The 14,451-nt window shown below is 43.3% G+C and overlaps 1 protein-coding gene across 2 annotated transcripts in view; it reads right to left on the bottom strand.

The window, feature by feature from the left end:
- Nucleotides 1-14,451, bottom strand: part of EFCAB2 (EF-hand calcium binding domain 2) — a 118,274-nt gene that overhangs the window by 62,657 nt on the left and 41,166 nt on the right. For both annotated transcript variants that reach the window (XM_066381765.1, XM_066381774.1), the window contains exon 2: nt 8,449-8,533. In XM_066381765.1, coding sequence (XP_066237862.1) covers nt 8,449-8,533 — 85 coding nt within the window. The remainder of the gene's footprint in view (nt 1-8,448; nt 8,534-14,451) is intronic.

Raw genomic sequence — 14,451 nt, forward strand, 5'->3', positions numbered from 1 at the left:
ATGACCAACAGAAAAATGAGAGGAAGCCAGATTACCAAATATGTTGTGGCCATCCGAGCACACAGTAACGTTTATTTGGTTTGTGTCCCCGTCTTTCAAAGCTAATGAAGACACTGACGAACTGTGCTCTTTCATTATGCATTTGCATTGTCTTCCTCACTTGATAGGGCTGGTATTTTTCAAGTGAATTCAATATTTTATTTCCTACGTTAAGGAGAACATGTTGAAGTTGCCGGAGTAGGAAACTGGAAGCCACAGAGGGTACACACCCAGAGGCCACCGGAATGATATGCCCAGAGGCCTCAGGAAGTACACTCCCTGAGACCAGCAATCACAGCCTCTGGTTCTGAATTCTTGTAGCCACTCAGCAAAATTTGTACCTGATGAGGCCAACATAATTAACTACAATGGGCAAATACCTACAATCCAAGCGTCAGCCAAAGTTGGCCTCCAAAGACATAGAGTACAGAGAGGATCTTGTTTGTCTCAACAACCAGTTAAGAGCCCTCAACAGGGTAGTCTGAATCCAAATGTCACTCTTGTTACAATATCACTCTATTGTCAATGTAAGAAACATCCAAACCTGTAAGAATTTTGAGTTTATTTGATCCAAACTGACGACAACTGCTGAAAAGCAAAATCTCAAGAGATTGAGAAAATTCTCTGAAAAATAATAGTTCTTCCATTTATTTAATACACTAGATTCAAAATAGGAGACATAAGGGGTTGAGGTATTATATGAAATCCAGTGGTGGTAAATTAGGGAGGCAGGAGAAGGCAGAGCGGGGAAATCTCTGGGACTGGATAAAAAGTCAAATGATAGTTAATATTTATGGTAGATATATGGGAACAAGATAAAAATGTGGGTTCTGTGGTCAAAAACAAACAATCCAACTAAAAATGGGCAAAAGACTTGAATTGACATTTCTCCGAAGAAGATGTACAAATGGCCAATAAGTACATAAAAATATGCTGAACATCAGTCGCCCTGGCCGGTTGGCTCAGTGGTAGAGCGTCGGCCTGGCGTGCAGAAGTCCCGGGTTCGATTCCCGGCCAGGGCACACAGGAGAAGCACCCATCTGCTTCTCCACCCCTCCCCCTCTCCTTCCTCTCTGTCTCTCTCTTCCCCTCCCACAGCGAGGCTCCATTGGAGCAAAGATGGCCCGGGCGCTGGGGATGGCTCCTTGGCCTCTGCCCCAGGCGCTGGAGTGGCTCTGGTCGCAACAGAGCAACACCCCGGAGGGGCAGAGCATCGCCCCCTGGTGGGCAGAGCGTCGCCCCCTGGTGGGCGTGCCGGGTGGATCCCGGTCGGGCGCATGCGGGAGTCTGTCTGACTGTCTCTCCCCGTTTCCAGCTTCAGAAAAATACAAAAAAATAAATAAAAATAAAAAAAATAAAATAAAATATGCTGAACATCAATAGTCATTAGAGAAATGAAAATCAAAAACCACAACAAGATACCACTTTATACCCATTAGATCAGTTATTTAAAAAAAACAAAAATCAGAAAATCACAAGTGATAGAGAGGATGCAGAGAAACAGGAAAGAAAGCAGTCTGTGTTTTACATGTGGGACTGAAGGTGTAGCTGCCGTGGAAAACAGCAGAACGGTTTCTCAATCATTAAACACAAAACTACCAAGACCCCAGAAATCCCACTTCTGGGCATACACCCAAAAGAACTGAAAGCAGGGACTTGAACAGATATTTCTATGCTTATGTTAAGAGCACATTATTCAAATAACCAAAAGGTGAAAACAATCCAAACGTCCAAGAAAATAGATAAACAATATGAAATATATACATCTAGTGGAATATTATTCAGCCTTAAAAGGAAAGAAAATTCTGACTTATGCTGCAACATGGATGAACCTTGAGGACATTATGCTAAGTGAACAAGCCAGCACAAAAGAACAAACGTTGTATGATTCTACTTTTACGAGGAACTGAGAATAGTCAGACTCATGGAAATAGAAAGTAGAATGGCGGTTGCGAGGATCGGGGGAGAGGGGAAATGGAGAGTCAGTGTGTAAAGTGTACAGTTTCCATTTAGAAAGATGAATAGTTCTGGTGAGAGCAGTAATGTGAATGTACTTAATGCCAGTGAACTGTGTACTTAAAATGGTTAAAAAATATTGTAATTTTATAGAAAGACAAATACGGTACCATATGATTTCATTTACATGTGGAACCTAAAAGACAAACTAAACAAGCAAGCACAACAGACACAAATTCACAAACAATAAATTGAAGGCTGTCTGCCAGATTGGAGAAGGATTAGGAGGTGGGTTTAAAAGGGGGAAGGATTAACCTGAACAGGCGGTGGCGCAGTGGATAGAGCATTGGACTGGGATGCAGAGGATCCAGGTTGGAAACCCCAAGGTCGCTGGCTTGAACGTGGGATCATAGACATGACTCCATGGTTGCAGGCTTGTGTCCAAAGGTTGCTGGCTTGAAGCCCAAGGTTGCTGGCTTGAGCAAGGGGTCACTCAGTCTGCTGTAAACCCCCAGTCAAGGCACATATAAGAAAGCAATCAATGAACAACTAAGGTGCCATAACGAAAAATTGATACTTATCATCTCTCTCCCTTCCTGTCTGTTGTTCTCTGCCTGCCCTTCTCTCTCTCTCTCTCTCTGTCACAAAAAAATTAAATAAAAGGGGAAAGGATTAAGAAGTACATATTGCCAATTATAATAATAGTCACATGGATGTACAGTACAGCACAGGAAATATTGTCAAGAATATTATAATAACTATGTACAGTGTCAGATGGGTACCAGACTTCTATGGATGAGTTATATAAATGTCTAATCATTATGTTGTACTCCTGAAACTAATACAATGCTGTATGTCAACTGTAATTGAAATTTTTTAAAATTTTTTAAGAAAGTAACTGGTTACAGTGTGTATAAAGTAATTTTCCAAACTAAATCAGACATCAAACCTTCATAAAGTTTTTTAAACGTTAAATTTTATGTTATATATTTTTATAATAAAAAATGCACACATACACATACATTTATATTTGCATGGACTATCTCTGGAAGAATGAGAGAAACTTACAACAAATCTTGCCTTTAGAAAGGGGACTGGGCAGCCAGGAAGTGAAGAGGTTTACCTGTCACTATATATTGTCTGTACCTTTTAAAGTTTATCCCATGTGAACATATTATTTATTCAAACCTTAATTTTCAATCTTAATGACTGAAATCTGAACACAAAGCAGGAAAATGTACGTAAGTCAAAATATATTAGATTCTATGTTTTGTATGAGGCAAAATAAAATTGTCCCTAAATAATTATTTTGAAAATATGCTTCAACTTTCAAAAACTATTTAACAAGGAAAATGAACTGTTTGAGAACTTAAAACACCAAAACAAAACTAAGAAATAGGTAAGTAGGTGTGGACAAATCCTGCCGGGGTGAGGACTACAGAGACGCAAAGACCCGACTCTGGGGACCAGGTTCAGCGACGCAGATCCACTTTATTCAGAAAGTAAGCTAGCTTATATACATGGGTTCAGCCAATAGGATGTTACAATGTGTCCTTCATAGCCAATGGCTGAAAAGATCAGGGAGCTGCGTGGTTGGCGCTAAGTCTCTTCCTTATAGCAGGCGAGCTTCCTTCTGGGAGCTGGAGTATTCTCCCAGCATTGCATCAGCCACAGTTGCTAGAAATATGCTCTGTACTCCACCCACATTTCCCCCTTCTCTTTTAATTAAGGCCGATTGGACTTGATAAAAGACAGCTTGCTGTTGTTGTAGCTTCTGAATGCTACGCATTATGCAACGGAACCCTAGTAGAACTAAAACAACTATAATATCTATTATACATATGCTAAAAGATTAGCTGGATTAAACAATGAGGCAAGCTTCTGTAATGTTTGACTAGTTAGGAAATAGAACGAGAGTCTTAAACAGGGGATTCCTCCTAGGGGTCAGGATGTCATTTCCCTCCCATTGTGTTACAGAGACCTTCTAGGTGCTGTTCAACACAGTTCCATTTTGTTTGTAAAAAATGGACGTAGGTCCATGCACACCCCCTTCCCACAAAGGTCCCAGCATCCAAACACAGAACGGATGGCTTGCCATGGGCTGCACACTGCATATGGTCGCAAGGCACATTACACAAATTACAGCAACATGACAAATCATACAATTTCAAAAATTACAAAGATACATTTCACCAGTCTTTGAGCACTTTGCCAAAAGTGCAAAATGTCCTTGGACTTCTTTCTAGCCATGGGGAAAGCTTCCCGGGGCAAGGGAAGGGCCTCCAGCAAAGCCGCCCCCACCCCCATCAGGGTATTTCACATTGTCCAAAATCCGTAAGTCTATCCAACAAAGGAGCCAGTGCTCACTCGGGTCATAGTCCAGGAAATCAGTCCATGCACATGAGACTTCAGCCACCCCCCTCATCCCTGCCGTCCTGGCAGGTCTTACACTGTCCCAAAGAGGAGCACGTGGCAATGGCAGTCAGCATTTCCAACTCTGCTCTGGAGAGCATGATGGCATCCACCCCTATGTCCCAAAAATATCAGTGAACCCACCAGCGGCTTAGCAAGCACTCCCTGCCATTCCAGCTGCCACTCAGCAATGCAAGCCTGGCTTCCGTTCATCCTCCCGGTGCAGCTGCCGCCGTTTACCTTCTGGAGTCTGCGAATCGCAACTCCGGCCCAATTCTCCTCATCCTCCAAAGATGAACTGAAAACACCAGCTTGTGCTGCCAGGCTGCCGCCGCCTGCGTCTGAGAGTCAGCAGTTACTATAGCACACACAAGCAAGAACAGAGCACCAGGACCTGGGCAGCCCATCAGAGGCAATTCTCTAGGCCTGCCCCACCAAAGCCTCCACATCCCCCCAGGTGATGGGGCGTGCACACAGGCAGCGAGGTCTTCTTCTGGAGCATTGAGAACCTCCTCCCCTCAGGCATAGTCGGTGTAGAGAAGGCCAGGGCTGTGGCTTTGGTCGGGTGAAGATAGAACCACTTAGTGGGTGCCCAAGAAACCCTGTCAAGCAGGTTGGGGGGTTCCTGGGATCCAAACTGGCTGAAAAACACAAGCATAACCTTGCCCTTGCATTAGAAGAGGGTGTGATCCCTGCCACTGTGCATGGCTGGGTCCTTCCAGCGTCATTTCAGAGAGAGGGGAAGGAGAGAGAGAGCGAGAGATACAAGACAGGCAGACAGAAAGAAAAAAGACTGGCCCATGGGTCTGCAGCAGGAACACATGTTGGAGAAAATGGCATCTGAGAAGCTGGGGTGGAGCACTGAACCCCGGCAGGGAATGCGGAAGTAACGACTTATGCTTTTTCCAGTGGCAGAGCTGATGGCGCAGTTAGCGATTCGGTTGGTTTCGTTTCTGCGCGCTCAGCCGCGATTTTGTCAAACTCTGAGGCTAAACTACTTTCTTCCTCAGTGGAGGGGGATGAATAGGGAGGTAGGGCTCCTCAGAGAGAGAGGCAGCCTGCAATATCTTTGGCACCAGCAAAGGGTTCCCAGTAGGAGCACTGGTCAGGCAGGCATGTATCGCTAGCAGGGCAGGAATGAAGCCAAGAGGGAAAGTTTGTCCCCCATGTACTTCGGCTGAACGAATGTGCTGGAAAGCTTGGGCCCAAGTATCCGGGTCCCAGGGGGGCACGTCCCTAATCCAGAGATTGAAACCAGAGAGGATATCCCAGTAAGTACAAAGATCCTTTTCACTAACTTGAACTTGCCTACTCTGCAATAGGACATGCAGGGCTCGAGCCTGTAGGGCTTGAGAGTGGGGGAGAAGGTTTCCCATTGCAGAGGGTCACTCACCCTTCCCTTGGATGCCGGTTAGGTCCCTGCCCGACGTTGGGCACCAGTTGTGGACAAGTCCTGCCAGGGGTGAGGACAACAGAGACGCAAAGATCCGACTCCAGGGACCAGGTTCAGTGATGCAGATCCACTTTATTCAGGAAGTAAGCTAGCTTATATACATGGGTTCAGCCACTAGGATGTTACAGCGTGTCCTTCATAGCCAATGGCTAAAAAGATCAGGGAGCTGCGTGGTTGGCACTAAGTCACTTCCTTATAGCGGATGAGCTTCCTTCCTGGGTATGCCGAAGAGACTTCTAGGAGCTGGAGTATTCTCACAGCAGTGCATCAGCCACAGCTGCTAGGAACGTGCTCTGCACTCCACCCACAAGTAGGTCTTATGAGTGTTTTGTTATGCACAGTATGACTTTGCTAACCCAGATTAAATAGAGGAAAAATAAGTCTAGAATATTTCTACAAGAATATAAAGTGGAATAAACAAAATAATAATACCTAATATTGTTCTAAGCTTTAAATCCCAAGCTAATTTGTCAAGCTAATAATGCTCTAAGAGTTTTAAGCCCGACTCGGCGGTGGCACATTGGATACAGCATGGGACGCAGAGAACCCAGGTTTGAAACCCTGAGGTCGCCAGCTTAAGTGTGAGCTCATCAGGTTTGAAGAAGGCTCACCAGTTTGAGCCCAAGGTCACTGGCTTGAGCAAGGGATCACTCACTTTGCTGTAGGCCCCCGGTCAAGGTACATATGGAAAGCAATCAATGAACAACTAAGGTGCTGTAATGAAGAATTGATGCTTCTCATCTCTCTCCCTTCCTGTCTGTCTCCCTATCTGTTCCTCTCTCTTACTTTTTCTCTGTCTCTGTCGCAAAAAAAAAAAAAAAAGAGAGAGAGAGAGAGAGAGAGAGTTTCAAAAATGTCCATTGACAACAATGGTTCTCAAAGTTCTGGCTCTCAGATCCCCTTTACACTCTTAAAAATTATTGAGATCCTCAAAGAGTTTGTTAATATGAGCTATAATTATCTGTATTTATCATATTAGAAATTAAACCTCAAATTTTAAAAATGTTTATTACTTCATTTAGAAATAACAATTTAAAAGCCCATTCTATGTTTAAATAACAATTTTCGTGAAAATAAACTATATTTTCCAAAACAAAAATCAACTCTAATTAGAAGGATGGCACTATTTTACATGTTTGCAAATCTTATCTCTAACATAACAAAAGACAGCTGGAACCTTCTCTCTGGTTCTGCATTCAGTCTGTTGTAATATCACATATCATGTAGTCTTTTTAAAACTATAATATATATTTGTGGAAAAAATGAGAATGAAAATAGCAAATACTATCTTTGAGTTTAGACTTCATAGACCCCCTGAGAGGGTCCTTGAGATATACAGGTTCTCCAAACCATGCTGTGAGAACTACTTATAAAAATCCTATGATGCAAATATGGAAACTGAGGCACAGAGGGAATAAATTAGTCACAGTCACAAAGCCAGGACTGGAACCCAGGAAGTCTGATTCCAGACCTTGGTGTTGCCCTTGGGAGCTAGGTGGGAAGCAGCAGGGCTCATTTCCTAATGTTTTACATAGTGATGAGAACCACTGGTTGCCTGCCAGTCATAATACCAGAGTTCTCCTCTACGCACTATGATAAAATTCCCATTAAATCTTTTATTTAAGAATTTTTTAGAGAGAGAAGGAGAGAGAGTGAGAAGCAACAATTGGTAGTTGCTTCACTTTAGTTGTTCATTGACTGCTTCTTATGTGTGCCTTGACCCAGGGGGCTCAAGCAGAGCCAGTGACCCCTTGCTCAAGCCAGCGACCTTGGGCTTCAAGCCAGTAAATAACCTTTGGCCTCAAGCCAGCCATCTTGGGAATCAGGTGAATGATCGATCCCACAGTCAAGCCAGCAAGCCCGCACTCAAGCTGGCAACCTCAGGGTTTGGAACCGGGGACCTCAAATATACCAGGTTGATGCTGTATCCACTCAGCCAACACCAGACAGGCTCCATTAAATCTTTAATGTGTGCAAAGCAGAGGTAAGGGGGAGGGAAAAGAAAAGGATGGTGACATGGATCCTACAACTTCTATTATACTCATAGATGTCTCCTCTACCTTTTTCCTATTCTTTGTATCCTGTCCTCCATTCTAGATCTACCAGTATTCATTTCTTTCTCTCATCATTTTATTCTCTTTTGTTTTGGTTCTTTTTGCTATTTTTCTTGGGAAGTGTATAATTGTTTAAACATTATTAATCTTTCTGTGTAATATCCCATTCATGGCTTGATAATACATACATATTTATTTTAAAAGAAAATTCTACTCATACAGTCAACAAATATTTACTGACTGCCAACTTTGTGTCCAGCACTAAGGCTACAGTAGAGTTTATCTGACTCACAGAATTGACAGGCAATAGGTTAATAACAGGCAATGTAAATATATTCTTTTCACTGGACTATAAAAGACAAGAACAGTATTGATTTGAAGCAATAGTTAGCAAGACGACCTTTACAGGGCCCAGCAAAATAAATACTTTAAATAGTATAATAAAACAAAGGAATGCAGAAAGAAAAGAGCCCTCTTCTATTTTATAAGTTATATTAGTAATTTAGAATAAGAACAAAGAAAATATGTCCAAACCTCACATCCACTGTATTATTCGACTCATGGTCAAACACTTCAAAAGCCTCTTTGATTTTTCTCTGAAATTCTGCTACTTCTACCTCTGCAAAATACAAAGTAAATAGAAATTATTTTACTTTAATTTTTAGTTCAACACAAACATTTCAATAAACTAGAAATTCTCAGTAAGGAAGAACATGCAGAACTCTTTCCTAATCTTCTTAATGTGTCATTTAACATGTTTAACTTCCTCTGGTGATCTCAAAGAATAGAACAAATGTTTTTTTAAACCTTTTTACTAAGTCATAATATACATAGAGTTTAGTACCAAAGGTACACTAATCACAGCTTTGTGAGTTTTTACACATGTATTCAGTAATGGAGCCACCACTCAGATCAAGATACAGAACGTGACCAGCACAACCCACCCTCTGTATCAAGTGGTTTAGGAAGAGTCCGAGCCTGAGAGGCAGAGGGAATCCCGTGCCAGATACTGACTTTGGTTCATCAGTGTACCCACCTGCCTTGCTCTTTCTACACTTGAGGGGAGCTGAAGTTGGGGGTGGAAAGCATACAAAAGCAACATGTGACATTCTTGCAAAGGACTTTCAAACTGGTTTTGAGACTAATACTTACTTATATAAAACAATTTAAAAATCATCTATTTAATAAATATTTATTGACTACCTACAATGTACTAGATGCTATTTATTCTAGGTGCTCAGGTTATAGCAAGAAACAAAATAGACAAAAATTCCTGCCTCCATGAGATTTTTTTCTGGGAGAGATATGTAAGCTTATACATATTTGGTAAAAGATAGAGAGTAAGTCAAATGGAGCTGGATAAAATAAAGCAGGGGCCTGACCGGTGGCAGCACAGTGGATAGAGCGTTGGCATGGTCCTTAGAATCCCAGGTCCGAAACCCTGAGGTCACTGGTTTGAGCATGGGCTCATTCAGCTTTAGCCTCAGGGTCACCAGCTTGAGCCCGAAAGTTACTGGCTTAAGCCAAAGGTGACTGGCTTGAGCCAAAGGTCACTGGCTTGAGCAAGGGGTCACTGGCTTGGCTTGAGCTCCCAATCAAGGCACACAGAAGAAGCAATCAATGCAATCAACTACAAGTTGATAATCCAATGAATTCTATTTAATAGTGATATTTAATTCAAAATCAGAAATATTACCTCAAAATATAAAAAAAGCTAAAATTAATATGTAGGTTTTCAGTAAGATATATGCAATTTTGCCAAGCTTGGAGGAAATTATTAGCAATAATACATTTAATATTCATTTTCAAAGAAATTTCATGTTCAGCAGGTGTTCTAGAAAACCTTACTTTTTATAGAGTACCCAATTAGCAAAAAATGAAATGACCATAAATGGAAATAAGCACTTTTACAAGATGGTCAGATGGTAAAATACCAGAAATACGAGGTAACAAGCACAGTTTTATAACAGAACCACTGCAATATATGTCTCAATTCAGGCCATCTTATATATTTTTAAATATGTTGTATACTGACTGAAGAGTTTTTTTGTTATTGTTGTTTTGTTTTGTCTTTATTTTTCTTAAGTGAGAAGCAGGGAGGCAGACAGACAGACTCCCACATGAGCCCTGACCAGGATTCACCCAGCAGGCCCTCTATGGGGCAATGCTCTGCCCATCTGGGGCCACTGCTTCATTGCTTGGCAAACAAGCTATTTTTAGCACCTAAGCAAAGGCCATCGAACCATCCTCAGTGCCTGGGGCCAACTTGTTTTAACTGAGCCATGGCTGTGGGAGGAGAAAAGAGAGAGAGAGAGAGAGAGAGAGAGAGAGAGAAGCAAGAGGGGGAGGGGAGAGCAGCAGATAGTTGCTTCTCCTATGTGCTCTGATCAGGAATTGAACCCAGGACATTCACACACTGGGCCGATGCTCTACTGCTGAGCAAACTGGCCAGGGTCCTGACTGAAGATTTTATCAATTTTTGGCCCTGGCTGGTTGGCTCAGCAGTAGAGCGTCAGCCAGGCGTGTGAAAGTCCTAGGTTTGATTCCCAGCCAGGGCACACAGGAGAAGCACCCATCTGCTTCTCCACCCCTCCCCCTCTCCTTTATCTCTCTCTTCCCCTCCCACAGCCAAGGCTCTGTTGGAGCAAAGTTGGTCCGGGCACTGAGGATGGCTCCACGGCCTCCACCTCAGGCACTAGAATGGCTCTGGTTGCAACAGAGTAACGCCCAGAAGGGCCGAGCATTGCCCTCTAGTGGGCATGCCAGGTGGATCCCGGTTGGGCGCATGTGGGAGTCTGTCTGACTCCCCCTCACCCCCCACCCCCCACTCCCACTTCTCACTTCGGAAAAGTACAAAAAAAAGATTTTATCAATTTTGATAAAATAAAAACCTTAAAAGTATTTTTTTTGTGTAAACAAATAGGAACACTTTGCAATTATTGTGTACTCTCCATTCCCCATGCATTCTCATGGGTGTTTACTGGATACTCATTCTTAAGTGTGCTTAAAATTATATCCTTTATATTAGCATGGTCAATGTTTTTCTCTTCCTTAAAAAACAGTCCAAAATAATAAAATACAAAATTGTACTACAATGCAGTTTCAAAAAAAATAAGTAAAAAAGCATGAGGCCAAGTTCAAGTTTTTGCTCCTTAACTTCCTTATAATGAGAAGCAGCTATAAGAGAGTGCAAGGTGGGGACAGTCTAAAGACCATTAAAGGTCTTTTTTTGTAAGACACATTAAAGGAAATTGGATTTTATCCTTAAGGCAACTGATAGCATGTGAAGATTTATAAATTAGGGAGCAGCTATCTAGCTAGATTTACAATCAAGGAAGGTCATCGCTCTTGCAGCAATGAGGGTAACTCAGCTGGAGGCAAAGGCTCTCTACGAGATTCACAGTGATGCAGAGAAGATGATGAATGCCACCCGCAGCACCCAGTGCTTCCCATAACATTGGAATTGCTTGACTGTTCCCTTAGACTGTAAATTGAGTAAAGTCAGAGGTCTCATCTCTTCTCATCACTGTTACATCCCCAGGCCTTTAGCACAAAGCAAACCTATGGCAGGTACTCAGTGCTCAATAAAATTCAAGAGGGTATTATGCTAATGAGCCAGTCAGAGAAAGACAAATACCATACGATTTCACTTATATGTGGAATCTAATGAACAAAATAAACAAACAAAATAGAAACAGACTCAGTTTCAGAGAAGAGACTGACAGCTGTCAGAGGGGAGGGTGGCTGGGGAACTAGGTGAAATAGATGAAGGGATTAAGAGAAAAAAGAAAAACCAAAGCTTATGGATACAGACAACAGTATGGTGTTCACCAGAGGGACAGGGGGCTGGGGGCATAGAAGAGGTAAAGAGGGGATAAATAGTGATGGAAAGAGACAACTTGGGATGGTGAAAACACAATACAATATACAAACAGTGTCTTATAGAATGGTACACTCGAAACCTATAAATTTTATTACCAAGGCAATAATCCTATAGAATATTGTTTCCATTCTTTTACCTAAGGCCTAGGCTCCTAAGTCTCCGTTCCCAAACTAAGATTCAAATCTGTGTTCTTGGGTGAACTCCTGACAAATTACGTGATCTCCTTAAGCTTCAATTGGGGGAAGAAACTCCTTTCAGGACTGTAAATACCAAATGCACATGTGGCCACCTAAGACGGTGGAACCTGTAGGCACTGATAAATGCTCACAGGACTATTAAATTCCTAAAGGCAGGGATTACAAACTAATTTTAAGAACCATCATCTGGAAAAACCAACTTTGGACTAAACTAAGAGGACTCTTCAACAAAGGAACACTGAAGAAGCCACACTGAGACTGGTAGGAAAAGCAGAAACACGGAGAGGGCTGCCCAGCTCCCCAGAGCGAACGGCAGCCAGGAGAGACTCGCCTGACAGGAAGTGAGTTGAGCAGAGAGGGGAGGGTCCTGAGTCCCAGGAACAAAGCCCCAGCCTGCAGGCCCAGAGCCTAGAAGAGGCATATGGACAGTATTTAGCTGGAAGCAAGTCAGGATACTGTTTGTGAGAAAGAGACTGATTTCTCAGACCCAGGATTCTTCTAAAAGGGACCGTGCAGAATGCCTCTCTCACAACCACTCACCCGGGGCTCCAGGGGACAGGGAGAGAGGAGAGGACCAGAGTAGCAGGAAGAGAGTAACCTAGGAGGCACAACGAGAAACATTTTGAGAGACAGCCACCCTAACCTCTGGGACGAGTCACTCCCCAAATCTGAAGCAAATATTTCCCCTGGAAATAGCAATACCAGCAAAGGGAAGCAGGACACCAGCCAAACAAGCTCTCCTGCGGCACTCAGAGCAGAGTCGCTTAGAAGGAGGGAGCTTTTGAGACTACAGTAGTGAGTGTTAGGGTCTGAGCTGCAGTGCCCCTACCCACACGGCTGAGGGCTCGCCTGAGGGTGGGTGGCGGCAGGACGCAGAAGCATGATTCTGTTGGCAAGAGCGGAAGCTGGCTGGACACCACTGAGGCCCAGGTGTGAGCTCAGTCTTGCCTGGCTGGGGAGGAGGGGGTGTGCAAAAGTGGTCAAGCCCAGCTGCGGCCAGCCTGCAATCCAGCCTGCAGGGGAAGGGCAGGAGCCCCGGAAGGGGTAGAGACCCGCCCTTGAGCAAGGGCGCAGGAGCACAGTCCTGCCCCACCTGCGAAACCAAGGCTTGTGGCCTGACTTGGGAGCCGGCTCCTACCACAGGGGTGGAGCCAAAAGCCCAGAACAGGCGGAGTCCCGCTACTGAGCATGGGCACGCAGTCCCGCACAGCCTGTGGAGCCAAGGCTTACAACTGTCCCACAAGCGGGCTCCTCCTGCAAGGGCGGGGCAAAAGCCCAGAATCAGGTGGAGACCCACAGCTGAACAAGGTGCTCACCCTGCCCTCAGGGCCGAGCATAACGCCACCTGTGGGGACGGGGTGAAGGCCAAGGAGACCAGGGCTTGTACACACCAGCATGTGATCACAGCCATGCCTGTGAAGGAGAGGCGAAAACCACAGCAACAGCCCCAGTGGGCAGGCACCGGCAACACCCATACCCAAGTGCCCTAGGCAGCAACAGCAGAGGAGGTGGCGGGCCTGCAGACAGACCACACCTAGGGAACACAGAGGCCACACCCAGTGGACACTAGTGGCCAAAACCTTCTTTTACACAGACAAAATAAGAAAGCAAGAAATGCAACGCAAATGAATCAAGAGAAATCCCCAGAAAAGGACCTGAATGAGTCAGATATAACCAAATTACCAGATGCAGAGTTTAAAATAACTATGGTTAGGATGCTCAAAGATATTATAACAACAATAGATGGTCATTACAAACACCTAAATAAAGAGATAGCAAATATAAAAAAGGATATTGAAATAATAAAAAAGAATCAGTCAGAAATGACAAATACAATATCAGAAATGAGGAACACAATGGAAGGAATTAAAAGCAGGATGGATGAAGCTGAGAATCGAATCAGCGAGTTAGAGGACAAGATAAATGAAGGCACGGAAGCAGAGCAGAAAAAAGAAAAGAGACTCAAAAAGTCTGAGGAAACTCTAAGAGAGCTCTGTGACAACATGAAGAGAAATAATATCCACATCATAGGGGTTCCTGAAGAAGAAGAGAAAAAACAAGGGATAGAGACTTTGTTCAAACATATCAGTTGAAAACTTCCCTCAATTAAGGCAGGAAAAAATCTCACAAGTTCAAGAAGCACAGAGAACTCCATTAAAGAGAAAACCAAAAAAACCTATACCAAGACACATCATAATTAAAATACCAAAGCTAAGTGATAAAGAGAAAATATTAAAAGCTGCTAGAGAAAAGAAAGCTATCACCGACAAAGGAGCCCCCATAAGAATGACTTCCAACTTCTCAACAGAAACACTTGAGGTCAGAAGGTAATGGCAAGAAATATTCAAAGTAATGCAGAACAAGAGCCTACAACCAAGACTACTTTATCCAGCAAGGCTATGGTTTAAAATTGAAGGAGAAATAAAAAGCTTTCCAAACAAAAAAAAAAACTCAAGA

The sequence above is a fragment of the Saccopteryx leptura genome, chromosome 1 (genome assembly GCF_036850995.1).
Source record: "Saccopteryx leptura isolate mSacLep1 chromosome 1, mSacLep1_pri_phased_curated, whole genome shotgun sequence".
In the NCBI taxonomy this organism is placed as follows: domain Eukaryota; kingdom Metazoa; phylum Chordata; class Mammalia; order Chiroptera; family Emballonuridae; genus Saccopteryx; species Saccopteryx leptura.